A 26532-nucleotide genomic window follows, 5' to 3' on the forward strand; every position below is an offset into this window, starting at 1 on the left:
ATATTTCTTTTTTTCTGTTTTCTTTTTGGTTTTGCTTCTGGGCTTAGGGTCATACTCAGTGGTACCCAGGGGCTATTCCTGGCTCAGTGCTCATGAGTGACCTCTGACAGTGCTTTGGGGAACATATGTTTTCCCAGTTATTCAAACTGAGGTCAGTAAGTTGCAAGGTAAGTGCCTTATCCAGGCATTATCTCTCCAGCTCCCAAAGGAAAACATTTTATCCAAATCAATTGTCGTCTTTTGCTTAGATCACAGGTATTTTGTTTGTTTGGGGTGACAGAGCTAGAAGTTTTGATTTTGGAGACAGGGGAGCTAGTCCTAAAGGCTGGAGCATATGCTTTGCATGCAGGAGACCCAGGATCCATCCCTGGCAATTTATGATCTCCGGAGCACTGCCCGGAAAGACCCCCAGAAGAGACCTTCCCCACCCCAAGCGACAAGCTGAAAGTAGTTCTGAGCAGTACCAGGTATTACACTCCCCAAATTAAAGAAGTTTTGACTTTTATTATTATTTTTGTTTTTAAGCCACACCCAGTGGTATTCATCTTACTCCTGGCTCTATATTCAGAGATCATTCCTGGCGGTTCTCTGGGGAACCATATGTGGTGTCAGAGATTAAGTGCAAAGCAAATGGTTTATTCTCATACTCTCATACTCTTCTCTCTCCCTCCCTCCCTCCCTCCCTCCCTCCCTCCCTATTTCTCTCTCTCTCTCTCTCAGTTTTGACTTTTGTTGATTTTTATTATCTGATTTTGTTTGCTTCTTTTGGGCTACATCCAGCTGTGCTCAGGGCTTACTCCTGTCTCTGTGCTCAGAGATTACTTCTTTCAGGCTTGGGGGTCCATGGAAGGTACAGGGACTCAAACCCGGATCATCTGCTGTACTTTCTCTCTGGCCCCTCAGTTTTAATTTTTAAATCTAGCATCAGGTCCAAGGAATCTCATAGTCTTCTTTAGCCCTGTTCAACAACATACTGTATCCATTTTCAGCTGCATTCGTTCATATAAATTGGTATTTAAATCCCCATGAAATGTTGGAATCAGAGTTGAGCTCATTCAAATTCTGCACTGTACTAGTGAAGAAGGGAGAACCAGGAAGAAAGAGAACTATCATTTGTTCAGTGACTATGATCCTGTCATCATGCAGTGTCTTATTTCCCTACTGATTCAGTTCTGTTTCAGCAGAGCCTCTTGCTCCCTGCAGTTGACCACTTAGTTTGAGGAGCTACTGGTTGTCCTACTTTATTGCAGAAAGCAGTCCCAGTCTCAAGTTTCCTTTAGGAATTCCTCTGTGATCATTCCCCATATCTGCCTTAAAAACTTCTGGTAAGGGACTAGAGAAATTGTACAATGACTGGCCCCAGGTGCTATATGTGGGACCACATATGGTCCCCCAAGCCTTGTCAGGATTGATTCCTGAGCACAGAGCCAGGAGTAAACCCTGAGTACAGTTGGGTGTAGGCCAAAACCCAAACCAAAGTCTTTTAATGGTGATGCCTAATAAGATGCCTCTGATAAGGACAGATGATCTTCCACTAATATTCTTGAGCTCCTTGATTGGGGCTGATGAATTCATATATTTTTGCCTAGTTTCAGTGAGTAAACCTCTTTATTCTCCTGCAAAAAAAAGAAAGAAAGAAAGAAAGAAAGAAAGAAAGAAAGAAAGAAAGAAAGAAAGAAAGAAAGAAAGAAGGAAGGAAGGAAGGAAGGAAGGAAGGAAGGAAGGAAAGAAAGAAAGAAAGAAAGAAAGAAAGAAAGAAAGAAAGAAAGAAAGAAAGAAAGAAAGAAAGAAAGAAAGAAAGAAAGAAAGAAAGAAAGAAAAAAGAAAAAAAGAAAAAAATCCCATCTGGGGGTGGAACGATAGTACAGCAAGTAGGGCGTTTGCCTTGCACATGGCCAACCCAGGTTCGATTCCCAGCATCCCATATGGTCCCCTGAGCACGCCAGGAGTAATTCCTGAGTGCAAAGCCAGGAGTAACCCCTGTGCATCGCCGGGTGTTACCCAAAAAGAAAAAAAAATCCCATCTGATGAAAGACACAGGTGAGGTTTTCACTTCATCCTGATAGCCATAAATTGAGTAGAGTAAGGTTGGACAGCATCATGCTATTCACACAGACTCACAAGCACACCTTTAAATGCAGAAAAACAAATGACCAATTTACAAATTTCTTTTAAGGAAGGAGAAAGATGGCTATTAGAAGAGTGGCTTGCTGGGGCCGGAGCGATAGCACAGTGGGTAGGGCGTTTGCCTTGCACTCGGCCAACCCGGGTTCGATCCCTGGCATCCCATATGGTCCCCCAGGCACCGCCAGGAGTGATTCCTGAGTGCAGAGCCAGGAGTAGCCCCTGAGCGTCGCTGGGTGTGACCCAAAAAGCAAAAAAAAAAAAAAAAAAAAAAGAGTGGCTTGCTGCTGCTGCTGCTGCTGCTAATACATGAAAGAGCTCTGGTGGTTATTCTCTTAACCGTTGAGGAGAGGAGATGATGTGGAGTTGCCTGAACCCCAGTTTCAGCTGAGGTCACTGAACAATTTGAGAATAACATGGCTCCGGCCACAGAGAAAAAAATACCCACCCTTTTAGATACAGTCATTTCCTGCCTTTGCCATTAACCTCCAGCCTGTTCTCTCTGCCTCTCCCAGCATCTCAGTCCTGGATTACCCTGGCTGTACCATCCAGGATTTGCCAGAGCTGACTACAGAGAGTCTGGTAAGCAGATGGGGATTTGGTCATCTTTGAAACTGCCAGGTGGCAAAGACTCGCATTTGCTCTTCCGCTTTTTCCCTTGCCCTGTGATACCCTGGTTTGGGAGTCTCAGCTCAATAAAGGAATATTGGCAAGAGCACAGAGGCAGGAGAGCTTCAGAGCTGCTGACCCAGTTGAGAAAGATTTGGAAAAGCTGAGCAGAGTGTTTTGCCGAGAAGAGAAAAGGGCTCATGAAAAACATTAAGGAGAGGGAATTTAGAATGATGATGGGGCTGCAGTAGAGTGTAAACATCTGTGCTGCAAGGCAGGAGAATCTTTTCTGGCCTAACCTAAACAATCATCTGCCATCTTTCTGCTGCTTTCTCCTGGGCTCCAGGCGACTCACATCTCATTTGTGTGTAGGTTAGAAAGCCCAGGAGTTTGTACTTTAGAAAATACCTGGCCTAGGGCTCTCTCAGGTAGAAGTCACAAAAGGATGAACCAGAAAGTTTCTTACCCTGGAAAAATTCCTAGGCAGATCCAAAAAGACCCTTATAGGGGCCAGGACAGTATGGCGGGTAGAGTGCTTGCCTTGCACATGGCTGACTCAGATTCAGTCTTTGGCATCTAATATGGTCCCCTGAGCTCGCCTGGAGTGATCCCTGAGCACAGCCAGGAGTGAACCCTAGCACTGTCAGGAGTGAACCCTGAGTACTGTCAGTTGTGGTTAAAACACACACACATACACACACACACACAAAAAAAAAAAACTGCCAAAACTATAAAAACCAAAAAGACTCTTAGAATTCTTCTGAATTTCATCAAACTGATTAATGATTAGTTTGCTGAAGGCCTCATCATGCATTGCCATTTAATTATAAGAGGCAAGGGGCTGGAGCAATAGCACAGCAGGTAGGGTGTTTGGTGTTTGCCTTGCACGCAAACGACCCGGTTTTGATTCCCAGCATCCCATATGATCCCCTGAGCACCGCCAGGAATAAGTCCTGAGTGCAGAGCCAGGAGTAATCCCTGTGCATCGCTGGATGTGACCCCTCCAAAATAAATAAATAAATAAATAAATATAAGAGACAGCCCCTTAAATATAACTTGGGCTACACCTTCACCCTGTTGTTTGTAGTTATCTGTATCTGTTTTTTCCATTCAACTGTAAACTCCTTGGAAAAGGAAATATCATTTTCTTTCTTTTTTTTTCCTTTGCACCCTTCCCCTCCATCTGTCAAATTAGCATTTTCATATCCCTGGAAATTATGCAGTATCCCTTTTTTATCTGCTACTTTATGTACAGTTTTTAGTACAGACAAGCAGCACAATAGATGCTGAGTGATTAACTAATAGCATGCATGTTGAACACCACCCTCTGACTCCCATCTTTAATACTGCCAAATGTTACATTAAAAAAAAAATCTGGGGGGCTGGAGCGATAGCACAGCGGGTAGGGCGTTTGCCTTGCACTCGGCTGACCCGGGTTCGAATCCCAGTATCCCATATGGTCCCCTGAGCACTGCCAGGAGTAATTCCTGAATATAGAGCCAGGAGTAACCCCTGTGCATCACTGGGTGTGACCCAAAAAGCAAAAAAAAAAAAATCTGTTATGAGGGCTGGAGTGATAGCACAGCGGGTAGGGCGTTTGCCTTGCACGCGGCCGACCCGGGTTCGAATCCCAGCATCCCATATGGTCCCCTGAGCACCGCCAGGGGTGGTTCCTGAGTGCATGAGCCAGGAATGACCCCTGTGCATTGCCGGGTGTGACCCAAAAAGCAAAAAAAAAAAAAAAAAATCTGTTATGAGGCTAGAGAGATAGTACAGCAGGCAAGGTGTTTGCCTTATGTGGCTGCAAGGTGTGTGGCTGGCATGTGGCCAGTTTCAATCCCAAGCAGCCTGGTTCCCTGAGCAGCATGGCATGGCCCCCTGAGCAGTATGGTCAGGAGTGAGCCCTGAGCACAGAGCCAGGAATAAGCCTTGAGCACAGCAGATGTGATCCAAAAACAAAAAATTTATTATGAGGCTAGGGATGCGACTCTAGGGATAGAGCCTGGAATTGTGTGAGGTTCCGAGTTTGATCCCCGACACTCATCAGCAATGCAGAGCATAGTCCCCAGCTCCACACCACCACAACAGCAAAATTAAATCATACAAAAATAGTGATATCTCCTGCGATATGGGGGGGGGGGAAGAGAACCATAGAATTAGAATTAGAATAGAACCATAGAATTTAGAGAACCATAGAATTCTTGACTGGAGGGACTTGACACTGAGCAGCTTGGAGCCCGATCCCCTGACAGTCCAGCGCATGCAATGACTGTCATGATCCACTACTTCTAGATTTAGAGAAAGACCTGTGTCCTGAGTCACTGTTCAGCATTGGGGCAGCATGTGACTGTTTTAAGTAGATATGATCTCATAAACGAGATAACCTGGGTGAGTTTTTTTTTTTTTTTTTTTTCAAAAAATCCCTTTCCACCCCAGCAGTGCTGGAGAGCATCAGGGCTATTTGGTATTTGTAAGGCCCTGTAATGCCAGGAATTGAAACTGGGCCTCTCTGCTTGCCAAGCTTACTCTCCATCCCTTTAAATCATCTCTGCTCTCCCTGTTTTGGAAGTTTCTTACCTTGCAAAGAGGCTGTAAATATCTTACCTTGATTATGTACATGCTATTCAATCTTTTATCAAGTGAAGTTGGCATTACTATTTGATACATGTATCACTGTATCACTGTCATCCCATTGCTCATTAATTTGCTCAAGTGGGCACCAGTAACATCTCCTTTGTGAGACTTGCTCTTACTGTTTTGGCATACCGAATACGCTACGGGTAGCTTGCTAGGCTCTGCCGTGCGGGCAAGATACTCTCAGTAGCTTGCCGGGCTCTCTAAGAAGGGTGGAGGAATTGAACCCAGGTCAGTCGAATGCAAGGCAAATTCCCTACCTGCTCCAGCCCTTGATGAAGAAGTTAAAAAAAAACTGCCAAAACATTATAGCTTAAAGCTTTTCTTTTCTTTATTTAAAAAAAAAAATTTTTTTTTTGCATTTTGGGTCACATCCAGCGATGCACAGGGGTTACTTCTGGCTCTGCACTCAGGAATTACTCCTTGCAGTACTTGGGGTACTATATGTGATGCAAACGCCCTACCCGCTGTACTATCACTGCAACCCCCTTAAAGTTTTTCTTAATTAAAAAAGCAGAGCCAGGATAGAGATGATTCTCTGCTATGTATGCAGAGTTGAAATTGATGCATTTTCTAAGGGCCAAAGAGATAGTACAGGAGACTCTTGCCTTGCATGTTAAAAAACTTGTCTTGCGGGGCTGGAGCGATAGCACAATGGGTAGGGTGTTTGCCTTGCACGCGGCCGAACCAGGTTCTAATCCCAGCATCCCATATGGTCCCCTGAGCACTGCCAGGGGTAATTCCTGAGTGAAAAGCCAGGAGTAACCCCTGTGCATCGCCAGGTGTGACCCAAAAACAAAACAAAACAAAAAAACTTGTCTTGCATACAGCCATCTCATTTAACCCCCGGCACCATATACGGGCTGCTAAGCACCACTTTAGGAGTGATCCTTGAGCACAGAGCCAAGAATAGCCCCTGAACACTGCCAGGTGTTGTCCCAAACTACCACCGAAAAAAAATTTATTTTCTCACAAAAACAATCGTATGTAAATAATATTAAAATCCTAGTATTGATGAGGTATTTTAAAACATAAGGCCTAGTTTTATGACCAAATCTATTGCCCAAAACAATATATACTCTGTTCTCAATACTACAAATGGAAATCAAACTTCCCTATCTTTTCCTGTACATTTTAGCATATATGCCTAAGATTATCGGAATAATTGTTATGCCTCTGAGAAGACTTCATTACTATACACGGGTGGGTGAAAGCATGTCCCCTTAACAGAAATCCCTGACAGAGCCTACCCTTCTGTGAAGCAACAGTGGCACCTGGTGGTTGTATTTGGTAAACGATGAGCTTGTTTTTTCTCCTTTTTGTGGGCTTGATCTTAAAATTTCAGTAATTGCATACACTCAAATGTGGGCTTAAGTAACAAGTTTGCCCCACATAGTTTTTATAGTGTTTATAAGCAGATATTTACATAAACTAATTATTTCTGTACTGAGAAAAGACTAATGTTTAGATGAGTTTAATTGTTCTTCAGGCTCAAGGAATTCATTTAAACGCATAAATGTACTGCTTATTTAAGAGCATTGAATTTCCCCTCCTTAGCAGGGGTCAGTGGGGTGGTCAGGATAGCTGTAGTGCATGCAGGCAGTGTCAGGGTTTGAACTCACAGCCTGTGCTTGCCAGAGGACACTTTAAGCCACCGAACCATTATTTGGACCCCTATGGGATTTTCTTTAAGCAGCATTTCAAGGTTTCTTTCTGGTTATAAAATTGCATTATATAAATAAATAAATATTTTTAAAATTGCATTATACTTATTGCTATAAATTAGAGAAATGCAGAAAATCATGAGCAAGAAAATTAAAATACCCTAATTATACTTTCTAAATATAATAACTTTTACTTTTTTGCTATAAAACCATATATATACCTACGTTGAAGAAAGTACAGATTTTATATTCTTTATAGTAAAATTTAAGTGTTTAGAATATAATTTTATTAGAAAATTCTTGAAAGCACAACTTTTAATAGCTACTCATAGTATTCAATTACTTAATTTATAGGAGGAGGGTGGTCAGAACTATACCTGGCTACTCCGAGCTCTGTACTCAGAGACCATGTGATGCCAGGGATTAAACTGGGGTCTGTCACATCCAAGACAAGTGCTTTAACCCCGATGCAATCCTTCTGGCCCTCCAGTGCTTAACTTTTTTTTAAGTAAAAAAACAGATTTTATTTGGAGATTTTGAGAAAGAGAAGGGAGAGAAAGAGAGATAATAAAGCAATTAAGAGAGAATGTGGGCTTCTCCAGATTGGAGAGAGAACCCCAGTACACATCCCATCAGTAGACCTGAAAGTATGAAAGTCCACATCTCAAGAGATGGGATGGAGGTGACAAATGTGTTAAGGTATCACATGTGCTCAGCAGCAACACACAGGCACAGGAAACACAGGGGCTCAGGGACCATATGTGCACCTCCAGTACTTAATTTTTTAAGAATTTTTTCCTATTGCTATTTGGTACTTTTCACAATTATGAAACAAATGTCCTTACACATGAAATTTACCTCACCTCTAATTATTTCCCTAAGAAATGAAGTTAGAGGCCAGAAAGATAGTATAACAGGTAAGGCACTTGCCTTGTACACAGCTGACTTGAGTTTGATCCCTAGTATGCTGTATGGTCCCCTGAGCCCCACCAGTAGTAGCCTCACTGAGCGGAGAGTCAGGAGTAATCACTGAGCATCAGCAAATGTAGCCACAAAACATAAGAAGAAATTAAGTCATTGAGCTGAAGTAGTCCTAATTCATATCTTCTCAGTTTTTAAGTTTTAACTGAATTCAACTTTATTTAGAACTCCAGCTTCATATATAATGGGTGTGAAATAAAGGCAAACTAGTAGCATATTAATTTCTGAAGTCTTCATATTCTATCAAAATATTTAGCTTATAATAGACTATCCTCATCCATGTACCGAGCAGATCTCCACCCACGTGGTGTTGGAAAGCTTACAATTTCTGGATCTCCAAATGTCTATATTCAAATTCAATCTACTAAACAGGAAAAAAAAAATTAAATTCCAAACACAAGGATGAATGGTGAGTTCCTGATTAGGTAGCAATTTAACAGGTATAATCTTAGAAGGTTGCTAGAGAAGGTGAAAAGTCTTGCCTCAACATCTGGGTGGCTGTTTAGACTAATGACATAAAGAGTAGGATATTGGTTGGGACTGAAGAGAGAGTACAGCAGGTAAGGAATTTGCCTTGCCAGCAGCTGACCCAGGCTTAATCCCTGGCACCCCACTTGGTACCTGAGCCTCGCCAGGGGAAATCCCTGAGCACATGGCCAGGAGTAAGCCCTGAGCACAGCTGGAGAGATAGCATAGGAGTTAAGGTTCTTGCCTTGCTTTCTGCTGACCTTGATTTTGAATTTCTGGTCCCCTGAGCACCACCAGGGGCACTCCTGAGCACAGAGCCAGGAATATTCTCTCAGCATGGCCTGGTTATGGGTCCCCAAAACCAAAATTAATTTAAAAGTATGGTAAATAGATCAAAGAGTTGAGGCACATGATTTGTATGTTCTAGGCCTCAGGTTTGATCCCCAGGAATATAAGAGTACTGCTAGGGTGGGCCAAGCAGCACTGACTGCCAGGGTCTAGCCCTGAACCACTATACCCATATGGCCAGACTGAAAACTGCAGGCATGGCCCCAGGCTCTTTGAATAATGCTTAGGAGATCCCTTCCCCAGAAAAGTGGTATATGCAAAGTGTTATCTTTTGGGATATAATTTATTAGATTTTTTTTTTTGGTCACACCCGGCAATCCTCAGGGGTTACTTTTGGCTTTGCACACAGGAATCACTCCTGGCAGTGCTCAAGGGACCATATGGGATGCTGGGAATTGAACCCGGGTCGCCCGCGTGCAAGGCTAATGCCCTACCCGCTGTGCTATTACTCCAGCCCCAAATTTATTAGATCTTTTTGTATGTATTGTATTAATGTCCTTTTTGCTTTGTGTATTTATATATAATTAGTGTATTATATATAATTAGAACATGCATGTTACAATGTATTTATGATTTAAATACATGTATTAGAGAGTGTATATAAAATTATTTAGTGAGATTGTATGTATAGTAAATTAGAAACTGCTGCTTCTGAATATAAAAATAAGGTTCTCTACTGGAGAGATAGTACATTGGGTAGGGTGCTTGCTTGCATATAGCTGACCCAGGTTCGATCCCTGGCACTTAATATGGTCATCAGTGATCCCTGTGTGCCCTGACACTTCCAAGCCTACAAGGAGAGATCCCTGAATGCAGAGCCAGAAATAAATCCTTTTTTTTTAAAAATTTTTATTAAATCACCATGTGGAAAGTTACAAAGTTCTCAGGTTTATATGTCAGTTATACAATATTCAGACACCCATCCCTTCACCAGTGCCCACATTCCACCACCAGAAACCCCAGTATACCCCCCGCCCCCACCCCCTACCCCCTACTGTATAACTAATGAATTTCACTTCATTTTTTCTTTACCTTGATTACATTCCATAATTCAACACAAAACTCACTATAGTTGACAACTCTCTCTCTCTCTCTTTTTTTTCTTTTTCCTTTTCCCTTTTTTTTTTTTTCCTTTTTCCCCCTCATCCCCCTTCCTGCGCCTCATAGTATGGTGTACGCCACGCCTCGTCGGCCAGCGTGGGGCTTTTGCTTAGTTCACAGTCCAGAGGTGGCTGCTACATTAAAAACCTTCAATATTTCAACAAAAACTTACTGTTATTATTTGGAGTTTCCCCCCCAAGTCAGACCTGTTCAAATGGAACCGTTTCACATTGCTGACAATTATAAATGTTAAGTCGCGCGGACGCTGCTGCGTCCACACGGTTTTGGATTTCTGTATAAAGTCCAGGGAAAATTCTGCCAGAAATTACATAGCCCAGCTCACAGTCCCAGTGCATTGCTGTAAGAAGTCTCTGAATTCAAAGTCTTTAGGCGAGAGGGTCCGATTCGCACTCAGCGACTCCGGATTTATCTGGGCCGAGGGCGTGCCGGTTATGCCCCCTTCCCATGAGTTCCTGGGAGCCCCCAAAGTAAAATCCGAATACCTGTGGGTTTGGAGTCCCAGAAGATGGCGCCTGCCACATGGGTGCAACCAGCCCGCTGCTTTCCGTGCAGGAAGACAGGGTGGGGAGGAAAAAAAAATCCACCCCCGGCAGCACAGAGTTGTAGCCCAGTTTGGTGTCCCAGTGCATCGCTATCGGATGTTGCGCTGGATGCCCGAATGTGTTACATCTTTGGAATCAAAGTCTTTAGACGAGAAGGTCCGATTCGCGCTCAGCGGCTCCGCCAGAAATAAATCCTGAGCACTGCTGGATGTGTTCCATTCCCCTCCCCCCAAATAATAATTTTTGTAGATTTATTTATTTTAGTTCTTGGAGGAGGGACTAATGATGCTAAAGAAAATATCATATGAATTATACCTCAATCTACTTTTTTCTCTTAACCTACAGATATTTAGGCCCTAAGATGTGAAAATTTATGTGCTAAATATGTTTTGTTTGGGGGCCATACCAGTGGTACATAGGGCTTGCTCTATGTTCAGAGGTCAATCTTGGCAGTGCTCAGATATCCATATATCCCAGCAGTGCTGGGAATCAAACCAGGATAGGCTGTATGCATGACAGGTGCCCTGCCTGCTGCACTATCTCTTCAGCCCCATACGTAATTCAGTTGTCTGCTGCAAAACCAACCCACAATTTCAAATACTTGTTTTTTTCCCTACAGTGTGATTTTTTTTTTCTCTTTGGGTCACACCCCGTGATGCTCAGGAATTACTCCTGGCTGTGCTTGGGGGACCATATGGGATGCTGGGGATTGAACTCGGGTTGGCTGCATGCAAGGCAAATGCCCTACCCACTGTACTATCCATCCGTCCCCTATAATGTGATTTTAATTCTAGCAGTGTCACATTCAAAGGAGGGCAGATGTGATGTTCTGTGTATTAAAGAGGGAGGAATGAGAAGATGCACTGTTTAGGGAATTCCATTGAATACCAGAATAGTTTCCTGTACCTGATCCAGTTCCTCCCTTTACTGATGAGGAAGCAGATAAGGTGTGAAGTGCTATCCAAGCTCAGCTTCACAACCTTTATAGACAGGGCAGTGGGTTAGCATTTGCATGACCCAATCATTTGCAAAGAAATGTTTGGCATTTCCTTTCAGTCTAGAGAAGAGAAATTATTAAGATTTTTTGCTTTTGTACCACACCCAGGAGTACTCAGAGACTGCTCTCAGCTTGGTGCTTGAGGGGACTGTGTGGTGCCAAATTGAATCTGGACCTCCCACATATAAACATATACTCTACCCATTGAGCTATCTCTCCAGTCTCTTAAACAACTTTTCAAAAGGAAATTCATTGCAAAAAAATCTCTTCTTTATGAAATTTAGATCTAGATCCCTAATTTATCAGTAAATTTCAGAAATTCATGTGAGAAGGAGATTATTCTATGAGTATGTGGGAAGAGATAATCTAAGTTAAAAATGTAACTTAATTTTCAATAATGTGAACCTTAATAAAATGGATCACAATAATCATTTATTCAAAATTACTGTTATGGGGCTGGAGCAATAGCACGGCGGGTAGGGCATTTGCCTTGCACGCGGCCGATCCGGGTTCGATTCCCAAAATGTGGATGGAGTGCTTGCCTTGCATATGTGAGAGGCCTTAGGTTCAACTCTGAGTACTACACACATACATAAGCCATTATTGTGAATCTGCAGTCAATATTCATTTGGTTATTGATTGGTTGGTTTTTGGACCATACCGGCTATACTTAGGGCTTACTCCTTGTTGTGCCCAGGGATCACTCCTGGCAGGGCTAAGGATAAAACCCAGGTCAGCTATATACAATGCAAGCACCCTAATCCCAGTACTGTCTCTTCAGCCCCAAATTTGCAATCAGAAGCATTAAAATCCAGGATATGTTTTTTCATGAATTGGTTTAAAAAAAAAAAGAAAAAATCAAAACTGATGTGCCATGAGAGACCTGAAGCCCAGAAATGCATTAGTTTGTAGTAAGATCTGGCTTTGCCCCTATTATTTGGTCTTGAGCAGTTTCCCTGAGGCTCTCGTAATGCCATGTATAAAAAGAGAGGTGGGATCATTAGATGAGCACCAGCTTTTCTTGGATCATAACGTTCTTTTGTAGTAATTACAAAACAACCAAGTAAGTGTTAACCACTTCAGTTCCTCAGTGAGTAGTTGAGTTGTGATTAAAAATAAGAATTGTCAGTTACAGATTTTGAAGATAAACTAGACTTATACCGAGATATTATTTGAGATGTATTAGACCTATCAGTTTATAGCACTTTTTCTTTTGGCTTTTTGGCTCACACCCAGCGATGCACATGGGTTGCTCCTGGCTTTGCACTCAGGAATTACTCCTGGCAGTGCTCAGAGGACAAGATGGGATGCTCGGAATCTAACCCGGGTCAGTCTTGTGCAAGGCAAACGTCCTACCCGCTGTACTATCGCTCCAGCCTTATAGCACTTTTTTTTCCTTTTGAGGTGCCACACCTGTTGGTGTCTAGGGGAAGTCATACAATACCAAGAATCATACCCAGGCTTCCTACATGCAAAGCATACTCACTAATCTTTTGAGCTATTTCCCAGGTTAGCAGTAGTTTCTAAACTCTCAGTTTGATTATAGTATAATCAAACCCAGTGAGATACACCCCCCTTTACTTATTGGGGTGTTTGGGCCATACTCAGCAGTGTTCAGGGATTATTCCTGGCTCTGTGCTCAGGAACGACCCCTAGTAGTATTCATCGGGGACTATGTGATGTTAGGAATTCAAACCAAGATTAGCCACATACATGACAAGCATCGTACCTCCTGTACTACTTTTCTGGCCCCAGATGCCCCCCTTTAGAGCAAAAAACTAGATTATTTTTGTTCCTGTTTTTCCTGGAATCTGCTATATTCCATTTGTTTGAAGTATGAATTATAGCAGGACATAAGAAAAAGCTTTTCTACCATTAGGTCTTCAAGGAGTCAAGAAAGTAGAGGATTCAGATTTTCTTTCAGAAATCAACTACTGTATCTAGGATTTCAGAAGTACACCTAGAGAGTCTTAGAATTCATTGAGGACTGGTGATCTAGGGTCAAACCCTGAGTAGGGCATTTGTCCTGTGGACTTGAGCAAGCCCCTTCCCTTTGTGGGCCTCAATATGTGCTTCTGTATATGAATAATTGGACCAGAACAGCTAAGTCTCTCCTCGTGCTCAGCTTTTAACCAATCTGCTTTCTTCCGTCAAAAAGGAAAAAACACTCTGTTCTTTCCACAACCATCTGAGTTAATTATCCACATAATTGGCATAAGCCTGGAGTTTTTATTTAGCTTGGCTCACTCTGCTGAGCTATGAATGGATCTTTGAGAACAGAATCCTTATAGTGTTTGGAGATGCTCAGAAAGAGTAGGATGTGGCCCCTGAACTGAATCTACATACTCAAGGTATAAGCAAGCAGTAAAATAAGGGCAAATGTTTTCTTTTTTAAAAACTTTTTGGTTTTGGTTCTTTATTTTAGGCAAGGGGGACACAGCCAGTAGTACTCAGGGGCTCCTCCTTGTTTAGTATTCCCGCAGCGGTGCTTGGGAATACTATACGATGCTTTCAAAGCACTGATTCCAGCCCACTGGGCTATCTAGCCATTCTTTTGGAAGGTCATGGGTGAGAGAGGTTTGGGCCACACCTAGCTGTGCTCAGAGCTTACTCCTGATTAGTTGCTCACAGATCACTCCTGGCAATGCTCAAGGGACATCTGTGGTACAGGAGATCAAATTGGGTCTTGCCCCTGTACTATCTCTCCAGGTTCTGGCCCTCCTTTTTCTAACTTAATTGATACAAACTAATTCTTACTTTGATGAGCATGAAGTACCTGGAACAAGAGAATGTGGCCAGCTGCTGATGTTCACACACACACAAAGGTCTCCTTTTTAAGGTGGAAAAGGGGGCTGGAGCCATAGCACAGCGGGTAGGGTAGGGCGTTTGCCTTGCATGCGGCTGACCCAGGTTCGATCCCCAGCATCCCATATGGTCCCCCAAGCACCGCCAGGAGTAATTCCTGAGTGCATGAGCCAGGAGTAACCCCTGTGCATTGCCAAGTGTGACCCAAAAAGCATAAATAAATAAATAAATAAATAAATAAATAAATAACGTGAAAAGAGAAGACACGCTGTTCTTTCTTTCCCCAAAATGACAAAAAGAATGATCCCAAAAGTGACAGACATTCCGCCCCCCACACCCCAAAAACAGAAAGAAATGAGCTATCTTAAATGAACAGAAACAAATAAACTCTCAAGTCTGGCAAATCTGAAAAGGCCCCTATGGGAACTTGATGACCTTTTGGGCTGGAATAAGGCAGAAGGCTTGAGCAGGGTTCCACACAGACTACAGGGCTGCAGACTCAGCGTTTGTGCTTCCAACTGCCACCTCAGATAGCATCTGGGGTACTGGAGGTGGCAGGGTGGGGCTGGTTGCAGTCATCCAGCGCAGTGAAGTCAGAGAGAAAGGAGAGTGTGGTCCTGCACACATAAGATCACCTTTAGGCAGGAACAATGGCGTCTTTTCTAGGGCTCTTAGAGTGAGCTCTGAGGGAAAAGCAGTCACAAAAAGTGTATTCATTCTCAGAACGTCACTTTAAATCAAATGGAGAAAGTATCAAGAATTACTGAATGGCCAGAGCTAAACAAATTTCACAAATGGTCTGGTTCAGCCTCTTACAGGAAACCAAGGATGCCTGCTCCAATGCTGCTTCTGCAGTCCCATATTTTTCTTGGAAGTACTCAGGAATTCAAAGCTTTTTGTGCTTCTTTCATATTGGAAATCAGGCTAAAGGAAGCTCACAGTGGAAATATACTAAGCCATTCCTTATGTTTTGTGTTTCTTTCTCTTCTTGAAAAAGAAAAGAGTAAACACATAGTCCTCTTAGCCATCCATATAAGATGTGATGTATACGGAACCTGATCTGTTTTGGGCAGGCCAGACTGGCTGAGCCCTGCAGTGGAAACTCCTGTGGAAGTTTCCGTGAGAAACCGATGGCTCTCCTGAGACTAGGTTTAAAAACAATATTGAACACTTACTACAGGAAAAAGAATATGATTTCTAAAAAAAATTTCTAAAAAGTTTCCCTGAAAGTTTGACCTTCGGTTTTATTTCTTAGGAAAGCTTTATACTATCAAAAGTATTGCACAATAGGGTGAGAGAGATAGTACAGGGATTAAAGCACATGCCTTGCATGTGGCTGACCCCTCTTTTGGTTCCTGACTTAAAATATGGTCCCATGAACATTGCCAGGACTGATGCCTGCGCACAGAGCCAGGAGTGAACCCTGAGCATGATTGGGCGTGACTCAACATTCCCCTGCTCAAATTTTGAATGTTCATTCCCCATTAGATTTATGGCTTTCTTGCTTACTTCAAATTAATTTGGGGGTGCGGGGGAGACAATATTCCAATCACCAGATAGCAACTCACTTTTAGACATGTCTCTTCCTCCTACATTCTGCTATCACATTATAGATATGAGTTTCCACAATGTTAATTTGGCCACCATGTGTGCTCATTGATTTATGTAGTTTTGGATAAGTTTATATTGACATCTCCAAATCTATAAGGATTCCTCTTTTGGCCCTGAAAAAATGTTTCTGTGAGTAAATATCTGTTTGTAATCTAACATCTATCTATATTCTATGACTGGGTGCCCAGAAGCTATTAAGAACCATTCAAGAGGGGCTCGAGAGATAATACAGTGGGTAAGGCATTTATCTTGTATATGGCTGACTTGGATTCCATCTCCAGCATTACATATGGTGCCCCCAACCTTCCAGTAGTAATCCCTGAGTTCAGAGTCAGGAGTAAGCCGTGAGCACCACTGAGTGTGGTCCCCTGGCAAAAAACGAAAAGGGAAGGGAAAGGGAGGGGAGGGGAGGACAGGAGATGCAAGAGAAGCAAGAGAAACACCTGGTTAGGATTAACTCTGCCATTTTTCTTTTGTATGAAAGAACTGGGCTGGGGTGATAGCATAGCGGGTGAAGCGTTTGCCTTGCACGTGGCCGACCCGGGTTCGATTCCTCCGCCCCTCTTGGAGAGTCCGGCAAGCTACCGAGAGTATCTCGCCTGCACGGCAGAGCCTGGCAAGCTACCCATGGCGTATTCAATATGTCAAAAACAGTAACACGTCTCACACTGGAGACGTTACTGATGCCCGCTCGAGCAAATCAATGAGCAACAGGATGACAGTGATACAGTGATACCAAAGAATTAAGCATCTTACTGCACCCTAAAGGAGGCTAGGGGGTGGCTTAAAAATAAAATCAACCACAATGAATATCAGATCTCTTAAACATATTTTGAAAGCTATCAGAATAACTCCTAGGAATGGGGCCAGAGACATAATACTTACCTCTCTTAAGAGTAGGGTACTGGGATGGGGCTGGAGAGATAGCACAGCGGGTAGGGCATTTGCCTTGCACGCGGCCGACCCGGGTTCAAGTCCCAGCATCCCATATGGTCCCCTGAGCACGGCCAGGAGTAATTCCTGAGTGCAGAGCCAGGAGTAACCCCTGTGCATCGCCAGGTGTGACCCAAAAAAGCAAAAAAAAAATAAATAAATAAGAGTAGGGTACTGGGACTGGAGTGATAGCACAGCGAGTAGGGTGTTTGCCTTGCACACAGCCAACTTGGGTTCGATTCCCAGCATCCCATACGGTCCCCCGAGCACTGCCAGGAGTAATTCCTGAGTGCAGATCCAGAAATAACCCTTGTGCATGGCCAGATCTGATCCCTCCCCCCCAAAAAAAAAAAAGAATAGGGTTCTTACCCTGAATGAAGCCAACCTGGGTTTGATCCCTGGCACTCCGTTTGGTCCTGAGCTCTACCAGGACCAAAAAAAAATATAGCTTTTTACAAGTATAAAACATATGGAAGAAAAAAAATGGGCGGGAGAAATAGCACAGCAGGTAGGGCATTTGCCTTTCACACAGCTGACACAGGTTTCTTTCCCAGCATCCCGTATGGTCCCCCAAGCACCTCCAGGAGTAATTCCTGAGTGTGTGAGCCAGGAGAAACCCCTGTGCATCGCCGGGTGTGACCCATAAAGCAAAAAACAACAAAAAACATATGGGAATGGATTTTATCCACTCCTTTCTGATTCTGAGGCATAAAAATACACACAAAAGCTTTATTGAATGAAATTTTGGTGTGCATATGTGGTCTAAGTAATTGCTGTAGGTGTGATCAAATTGGCAGCTGTGTGTTTTCAGATAAAAGATGTCTGCTTTGAGTCCTGCATGTAGGGAGAGTAGGAAGGTGAGGGCATTTCATGTGAAAGACATCACCTATCCTGACCAGCAAGGACGGCTAGGCTTCTGCAGGAATGAGATCTTTTAAAAACTATTTTTATTTTTACTTTATTTAAACACCAGCGTTTACAAAGTTGTTCATAATACAGTTGTTAAAAGCTCTTGATGTTCCAGCACCAATCCCATCACCTGAGTGACCCTCCCTCCACCATTGTCCCCATTTTCCCAACCACTCCCCAAACCTGCCCCAGAAATAAGATCTTGATGGATATACCTTTTTGTAGGAATCTGGAGATAACACCCAATTCTGCTGGAGGAACCTCTTCTCCTGCATCAACCTTCTAAGGCTGCTTAATAAACTGACCAAATGGAAGCATTCCAGAACCATGGTAAGTGGGCGCTCAGACCATGAAGGTGTGCATCCAAACAGAATTATTTATCTATGTATTTATATATAACTGGAGCGATAGCACAGCGGGTAGGGCATTTGCCTTGCACACAGCTGACCTGGGTTCAATTCCTCCGTCCCTCTTGGAGAGTCCCTCTTGGTGATACTCTCGGCAAGCTACAGAGAATATCCCACCTGCACAGCAGAGCCTGGCAAGCTACCCGTGGCATATTCGATATGCCAAAAACAGTAACAACAAGTCTCACAATGGAGACTTTACTGGTGCCCGCTCAAGCAAATCGATGAACAACGGGATGACAGTGCTACAGTATTTATATATGTATTTATTATTTGGGCTTGGGGGCCATACCCAGAAATCCTTGGGGGCTACTCCTGGCTGGCTCTGTGCTCAGGAGTAACCCTTGCTGTGCTCTGGAGTCTGTATGTGGTGCTGGGGATTCAAATAGGGGCCAGCATGTTGCAAGACAAGTGCTTTAACTCCTATACTATCCCTCCATCTCTTACTGAATTTTATTTGTTTCTCATTTGGAAGCCACTCTGGCAGTGATCAGGGCTTAATTCTGGCTCTGCACTCTGGAATCACTCCTGGTGATGCTCAGGAGACCATATGTGATGCTGGGGATGAAACCCAGGTCAGTCACATGCAAGACAAGCACCTTATCTGCTGTACTATCTCTCTGGCCCCCTTACTGGATTAAAAAAGATGTTAGTAGGGGCTGGTGTGATAGCATAGCAGGTAGGGTATTTGCCTTGCACGTGGCTGACCCGGGTTCAATTCCCAGCATCCCATATGATGCCCTGAGCACCGCCAGGGGTAATTCCTGAGTGCAGAGCCAGGAGTGACCCCTGAGCATCACTGGGTGTGACCCAAAAAGAAAAAATTTAAATTAAATTAAAAAAAAGATGTTAGTAGATATTTGTGGATCTCTTTTTTTTTGAGAGCTTTCTATGGAAATAATGAATGTTCCATAAGGTTTAGCATTTTATAATTCTGAGCACTTAAACTCTGCATGAGATTATTTCTTGTCATCAGGCCATTTCTTCTTGGAAGATGGATATGTGTGTGTATGTGGCAGGGGCGGGGAGTGGGGGTCATTGTAAAAGAAATGGCATAAAGGGCTGGAGCACATCCTTTGCTTATGGGATCCCTGGGTTCGGCTCCTGGCACCACCAAGAATGATCCCCAAGCACCATGTCAGCAGTTGTTCCCATGTACCCCCAGGTGTGACCCCAAAACAAAACAAAACTCTTTTGCACTTTGGATCATACACTTTGAAATGTGAAATATAAATTGAATGATTCCTCTCTGTGATGAAATCTAAGTAGACCCTGAACCAGGAGTCCCCAAAAGTCCCCAGGGATTATGAGATATGCCAAATTGGCTTCACTTGTTTGTGAGTTAGAAATTCCAAGAAACTGGGGCCAGAGAGATAGTAGAGCGAGTAAGACACTTGCCTTGCATGCAACCAACCTGGCTTCAATTCTCAGCATCCCAAATGGTCCTCCAAGCATACACTGGGAGTAACCCCTGAACATTCCTGGGTGTGGCCCCAAAACCAAAAGTGTTAGAAAAAAAGAAAAGAAACTTGAATCCTCATTCATCTCCCTCTCTTCCCGTATATCTTTCATGGACAGATGCTAGTAGTGTTTAAATCGGCTCCCATCTTAAAACGGGCTCTGAAGGTCAAGCAGGCCATGCTGCAACTTTATATCCTGAAGCTGCTGAAGATACAGACCAAGTACCTGGGGCGCCAGTGGCGGAAAAGCAACATGAAAACCATGTCAGCTATTTATCAGAAAGTGCGGCACCGCATGAACGATGACTGGGCTTATGGGAACGGTGAGTGTTCTCAGAGCACGACTCCCAGATGTTATCCAGGATTAAGCAAATCTAAATCAACATTTAGCTCTATTCTTTTGCTATGAGCTGCTCCATATTTTGGATGAGAAAATAGGTGATTATAGGTCAGTTATCTGATGTTATAGCTAGTATAGCAAACTTTAAGGCACCCAAATTCCTACATGTTCCCTATTGTATGTAAACTATGAAAATTCATCTTACTAAATGAGTAAATTGAAGAATAATGGTCCCTTCCTAAAGCATTCCTTTCAATAGCAGGCTTCTCCCATTTCTATTTTAATATGTAGCAGCCATACTTAACAGTGCTTGGGGGGGCCAAGGTTATCTCCCAGCAGAGCCCCACCTGGCATGGCCAGCAGTGCCTGGGACAGTGGTGCCACCCAGGCCAGATCCAGTGTCCCACCCAGCTGTGCTGGAAACCACTAGGGCCACACCCAGTGGTATACAAAGGGGGATATGAGTCTACAGCCTTGCACATACTTTGCATCATCATTATACTATCTTCCCAGTTCCCCTCTGAGAGATTTTGCAGCTAAAATAATTTTTTAAAATGTACTTATTTGGGGCTGGAGAGATAGATTAGCAAGTAGGGCACTTTCCTTATATGTGGTCAACCAAGGTTTGATCTCTGGTATCCCATGTGGTCCCCCGGGCCTGCTAGAAGTGATCCCTGCATGCAGAGGCAGGAGTAAGCCCTGAACACTGCTGGGTATGGTTCAAAAACAAACAAAAAAAATTAGAATAAGACAAATTTTTTTAAATTTTGTTTATTATTGAAACAAGATAGTTTTACTTACAAAGACATTAGGGAAGGAAAAGAGAGAACACCACCTTCTCCATAGGCGAAAAATCAGAAAGAAAAATACATGTTCAAGAGGAAACACAGGCTTGCCAAGAGAAAACCTTTTTTAAAATTTACTTAGTTTTGGATTTTGGGGTCCCACCGAGCACTCAGGAATTATTCCTGGCAGTTCTTGGAGAACCATATGGGATGCCAAGAATCGAACCCTGGTTGATCACATGCAATGCAAACACCCTACCCACTGTATTATCTCTCTAGCCCATTTTTTTAATAATTAAAAAATGGAAACAACCTTTTGTTGTAAAAAGGCTCTTGGCTGGCAGGGGGTTGAGGAGCGATAGCACAGCAGGTAGGGTGTTAGCCTTGCATGTGGCCGACACAGGTTCGATTCCCAGTATCCCATATGGTCCCCTGAGGAGCGCCAGGAGTAATTCCTGAGTACATAAGCCAGGAGTAACTCCTGAGCATCGTCGGGTGTGACCCAAAAAACCACAAATAAATAAATGGCTCTTAGAAAATAATATATTACATATTTATATCACTCAAAGATCACTATATCACCGTCATCCCATTGCTCATTGATTTGCTCAAGCGGGCACCAGTAATATCTCCATTGTGAGACTTGTTGTTACTGTTTTTGGCATACCGAATATACCATGGGTAGCTTGCCAGCTCTTCCGTGCAGGCAAGATACCACTCAAAGATAACCACTGATAAGTATATCCTTAGAAATATTTTTGCTTGTTTTGGGGCCACTCCTACGAGTGCTCAGGGGCTCCTCCTAACTGTGTTTAGGGGTCTCTCCTGGCAGTGTTCAGGGGCATCATATGCAGTGCCAGGGATCGAACCTAGGCCTCACTGAGCTATCGCTCTAGCCCCTATTCTTCCAGATCTTTTTCGCTACATATACATCCGTAGAGAGATTTTATTTTAAATGGAACTGAGTTCTACATGCTATTCTATAATCTTCTCTTTTTGGTTTACGTTATCCACTTTTCCATGTCAGCATGTTTTTATTTTTCTAATAATCAAATCCACATTCAGAATTTCCCGGTTGCCCCAAAACAGTCTTTAAAGCTTTTTTTTTTTACGTTATAATTCAATCCAGGTTCACAAATTGCATCTGGTTGTTACATTCTTTTGTTCATTCTGAATCTAGCACAACTTTCTCCTCCCCTCACCCAGCGCTTAACACTAATTGAATCCCCCCTACCAGCCCTTAACACTAATTGAAGAACTAGATCAGTTGTAAACTGAAAGGTCTAAAAGTTTGAGGAATTAAATGGAACCTTTTTTGAATATAGTATATTCAGAAACTGCACAGTGGGACCAGAGTGATAGTATAGAGGGTAGGATGCTTGCTTTATATGCAGTCAACCCCAGGTTTAGTCCCCACTATACCATCCCCCGAGATCTGCCAGGAGTGATCCCTGTGTGCAGAGCAAGGAGTAAGCCCTGAGAACTGCTGGGTATGGCCCCAAAACAAATGATAAAAAGAAACTGCATAGTACCTCACACTATGAGACATCACATCTGGTTGATTTAGCATGACTTAAGGTAGGATTGACCAGAGTTTGGGCGAAGTTATTTTGGAGAGCTTTTTCATTGTACTGACAGTTGCTATAGTGGAATTGGACCATTATTTGCACAGTTGCATTTAAGAAAACTGGAAAAATGGCTTCTACTTTGTTTTTGTTGGGATTTGTAACCTGCTTAAATATTAGAGAATGCTACAATATTTATTACTATACATTACTAGTCAGAGAGGGGTCAGAGAGATAGTATAGGGGTTAAGACAGTTGCACTGAGTACAGCTGACCCTGATTCAATTTCCAGCATGACATTATTCCTCAAGCATCTCAAGGGGCCTTGAAGGCCTTGAGCACTGCCAGGGTGGCCCAAGTAATCCCCAGCACTGCAGGACCTGAAAGCAGCACTGCATCCTCTGGGAAGACCCAGAAGTCACATGATGCTGGGGATCTAGCCAGGATCCCAGACATGCACAGCACATGCCTGAATCATCCATGGGGGGCAGGAGCAATAGTGTAGCAGGTAGAACACTCACCTTGTGTGCAGCTGGGCTGGGTTCAATCCCTGCATCCCATATAGTCCCCCAAGCACTGCCTGCAGTGATTGCTGCATGCAGAGCCAGGAGTAACTCCTGAGTATTGCTGGGGTAACCCCAAAATAAAACAAAAAAGAAATAATCCTGGTTCCAATATGAAAATGCTTTATTCTGCGAATGTCACATTTGTCATTGCAGCTATCAGTAGCCCAAACCCAAATGACACCAAGACACCATTGAGTATAGGACATCAGAGATATGGAAGAGATGTGTTTCTAGCCCTGAAACTAGCCTCTGTGTGGGACACTATAAACAAATTATCTGTTTGCAGCTTCTCCAGAAGTCCTCAACTCATAATCTAAAATAGGTCGACATGTTGATTTATTGTGTGTTGGAGAATTGACTCACTCTGATTCTTCTTGTTGTTTCTTCTTATCTCTTTCCCTTAGAGCTGATGATTGCATTCAAACAGGGAATTCATACTTTAGGGGGAAAAGGCTCAATAAAGGGAATTGAGTTGCCCTTTTGGAAAATATAACTAGTAAGGAAGTGAAATAATTGAAAAGAAAATACAATAAAAAGTCCACCTCCCTCAGCTTCCTTCTTTCCTTCTCAGAGGTAATCACTTCACCTGTTTCTGATTACCGTTCCAAAAACATTCTGCAGATGCAAGCATATGTATGTAGGCATATGTTCATTTTTAAAAACTTAGTGGCAGCATGTTGTCTACCGTGTAGTTTACATCTTACAAGAATGCCTTGTAGTAAGAGGACCAGTACCCTGAATTGTGTCCTTCTTTATTTTCCTCTCTGCCTAACAGACATTGATGCTAGGCCATGGGACTTCCAAGCAGAAGAATGCACCCTGCGGGCCAACATTGAGGCTTTTAATAGCCGCCGGTATGACCGACCCCAGGACTCTGAATTTTCACCTGTGGACAACTGCTTGCAGAGTGTCCTGGGACAGAGGCTGGATCTGCCAGAGGATTTCCACTATTCCTATGAGCTCTGGTTGGAGAGAGAGGTGTTTTCACAACCCATCTGCTGGGAGGAGTTGCTCCAGAATCATTGATCTCTTATTAACACAACATCTGATAGATGGATGTTAGCACTAATAAATGGTGCTGACGCTTTTGTTTCCAGCCATGCAGTATGAATCAGGCCCATTCTGGGGAGTGTTAGACCTGGAGATGCAAGAGTCAATCAACTTGTCCTAGGGTTAGCTGGGTGCTTTAGTTGTCCTTGGAAATCTGCTGGATCAGTGGTGTGCAGGCTCTCTGGTGGGACCACACCCTGCTTTAATCTTGCCTAGAACCTGGCTAGCCTTTGCTGACCCCAAGTGAGAAGTTTATTATGACATTTGACCCATGGTATTTATTATAGATAATGGGAGGTGCAGATCATGAAATACTAAGAACATTTTCTTCTTGCTCTCTCTAGATCTCTAGGACTTTACAGAGGTTTGGCAAGTCCGCTTTGAAATTACATTTCTAATTTCTAAACCTCTTTCTAAAAATATTTGCTCTCCGATGATTTTAGAGCACCTGCACCTTCTTTGTGAAGGGCAGTGATTTGCTGTTACCAAAATGCTGCATGTGGTAGAAAGAAATATTGTGTAGAGTGGTTTTTATTTAGTCCCTCAGAGATATATGTTCCCCGTGATCATTATTTCCTTGTGCACTCTGTTTAGGGCATGGAGCACTCTGCCACAACAAATAGGTAACAGGCCTCCTCTAAGGATGTTTCATGTTTTTTTTGAGACTATTTCAGTCTTAAAATGACTGAGTACACTGCAGAAAATTATCCTTTTCATCCAATTCCTCTTTTAAATGACAAGTTAGCCACAGGAGGTTTTACTTATTGAGATGGCATGTCCATTTGTGCTTATGATCGATTTATTTTTTAATTGAATAGAACAGCAAGAGCATCACTGCTTGCCATTTTTCTTCTTCTATGTTGATTAATGATCTTTTTTTCCTTTTCACTACTAGTGACTTCATGTGGAGATTTAGCAATACTGTTTCTACCTAAAAGTGTTGCATATTTCTTTGAAAATAGAAGACTTGGTGTACCAGCCTTTTTACAGCATACTTACCATCAAAAACAAGATTTTTAGAAAAAGTTTCTGGCTTCTACACCATCATTTTGTTTCTTTTCAGTGTTCCTACAATTATGTTTCTATGTCTTCAAGCTTTTTCTATTTTATATGCCCCCTCCACAAGCTGCCAACATAGATACTACTAAATCTTTTTTATGAGATCACCAACCCTCTCTAATCAGGAGACTGACTGATCAGAATTGACTTATTTGTGCACTTATTTTCACTGTTCTTCATCAACTATAGCCTCATTTGGAAATCAGATGAGTTACCAACACTGTAGAAAGGAATGCTACCAAGAACTATGTAAAGCTTGGATTTTTACCTCTGTGATTTACAACAGCAAGATTTTAAATTTCATAGAAATGTCATGAAAAATGACCAGGGAAATGGCTCACAGTGCTGAAGTGCATGCTTTGCATGTGGGAGTACTGGGTTCAATCCCCAGCACTGCATGGACCCTAAAGCACCATATAGAGTGACAAGAGTGGGCCAAAATAGAAAAAAAAGTATATAATGGATGAAACTTTCTTAAAACAATTAGCACCCTGATCACTGCCAGGAGTAATTCCTGAAGAAAAAAAAAATTGCAAATTTTACCTGTGTAGGACAGCAATCATTATCTTTGTTGCAGTCAAAATAATTTATGGGACTTGTCCTTTATAGCCCTATTATCTATGATTTTAATATAATTTAAATGAAAAAATAATTTTCAAGGAAAGAGTAATCAGTATATTTACGGTAAAGACACAGTTCATTTGTGTTAAGAATAAATAAGCTATGGGGCTGGAGTGATAGCACAGTGGGTAGGGCGTTTGCCTTGCACACGGCCGACCCGGGTTCAATTCCCAGAATCCCATATGGTCCCCTGAGCACTGCCAGGGGTAATTCCTGAGTGCAGAGCCAGGAGTGACCGCTGTGCATCGCCAGATGTGACCCAAAAAGAAAAAAAAAAAAAGAATAAATAAGCTAGGGCTAGGGCTAGAGCAATAGTACAGTGGGTAGGGTGCTTGCCTTGCATGAAGCCCACCAGGGTTCGATCCCAGAATCCCATATAGTTCCCCAAGCCTGCCAGGAGTGATTCCTGAGTTCAGCAGGAGTACCCTCTGAGCACGGCTAGCTGTGCCCCACACCCACACACAAAAAAATAAGGTAACCTTTTATAATAGACACATGGTTGATTTTTGAAGCATGGAAATTTACTGAGTTTAGCATTTTACGCTGTATTTTATACAACTCTTCCAAAGCAAGACTGATTTCCAATACAGATGGAGAAACTGAGGCACCACAGAAAAGTGATTAGATTCTAATTAAATCAACTTATTTCCCCGCTGACTTATTGGGACTGGCATTCAGGTATTGACAGACAATCCTCATTACTGGGTTGAATATCCTAACTTGAGATTCTAATGCAAATTCATGTGTGTGGTCAGGAATATATTTAGATTAACTTCCAGTGGTGATTACTATTACTACCTAAAAGAACATTATTTGAGTGATCTATTAAGTAGGGAATTTTTATTTATTAATATTTCAGTGAAGTTTGTGTTGATTGTTGATAACATTATTTATCTATTGAAGCACTTTAATAAAAAGATTGTTGAACTGGA

At 42.7% G+C, this 26532-nt stretch overlaps 1 protein-coding gene across 3 annotated transcripts in view; it reads left to right on the top strand.

The window, feature by feature from the left end:
* Positions 1 to 26532, top strand: part of STRIP2 (striatin interacting protein 2) — a 61637-nt gene extending 35105 nt beyond the window's left edge. For all 3 annotated transcript variants that reach the window (XM_004608267.2, XM_055139773.1, XM_055139770.1), the window contains 4 exons: positions 2640 to 2706; positions 17973 to 18077; positions 19733 to 19937; positions 23646 to 26532. In XM_004608267.2, coding sequence (XP_004608324.2) covers positions 2640 to 2706; positions 17973 to 18077; positions 19733 to 19937; positions 23646 to 23896 — 628 coding nt within the window. In that variant the 3' untranslated portion in view covers positions 23897 to 26532. The remainder of the gene's footprint in view (positions 1 to 2639; positions 2707 to 17972; positions 18078 to 19732; positions 19938 to 23645) is intronic.

The sequence above is a fragment of the Sorex araneus genome, chromosome 1 (assembly GCF_027595985.1).
Source record: "Sorex araneus isolate mSorAra2 chromosome 1, mSorAra2.pri, whole genome shotgun sequence".
In the NCBI taxonomy this organism is placed as follows: domain Eukaryota; kingdom Metazoa; phylum Chordata; class Mammalia; order Eulipotyphla; family Soricidae; genus Sorex; species Sorex araneus.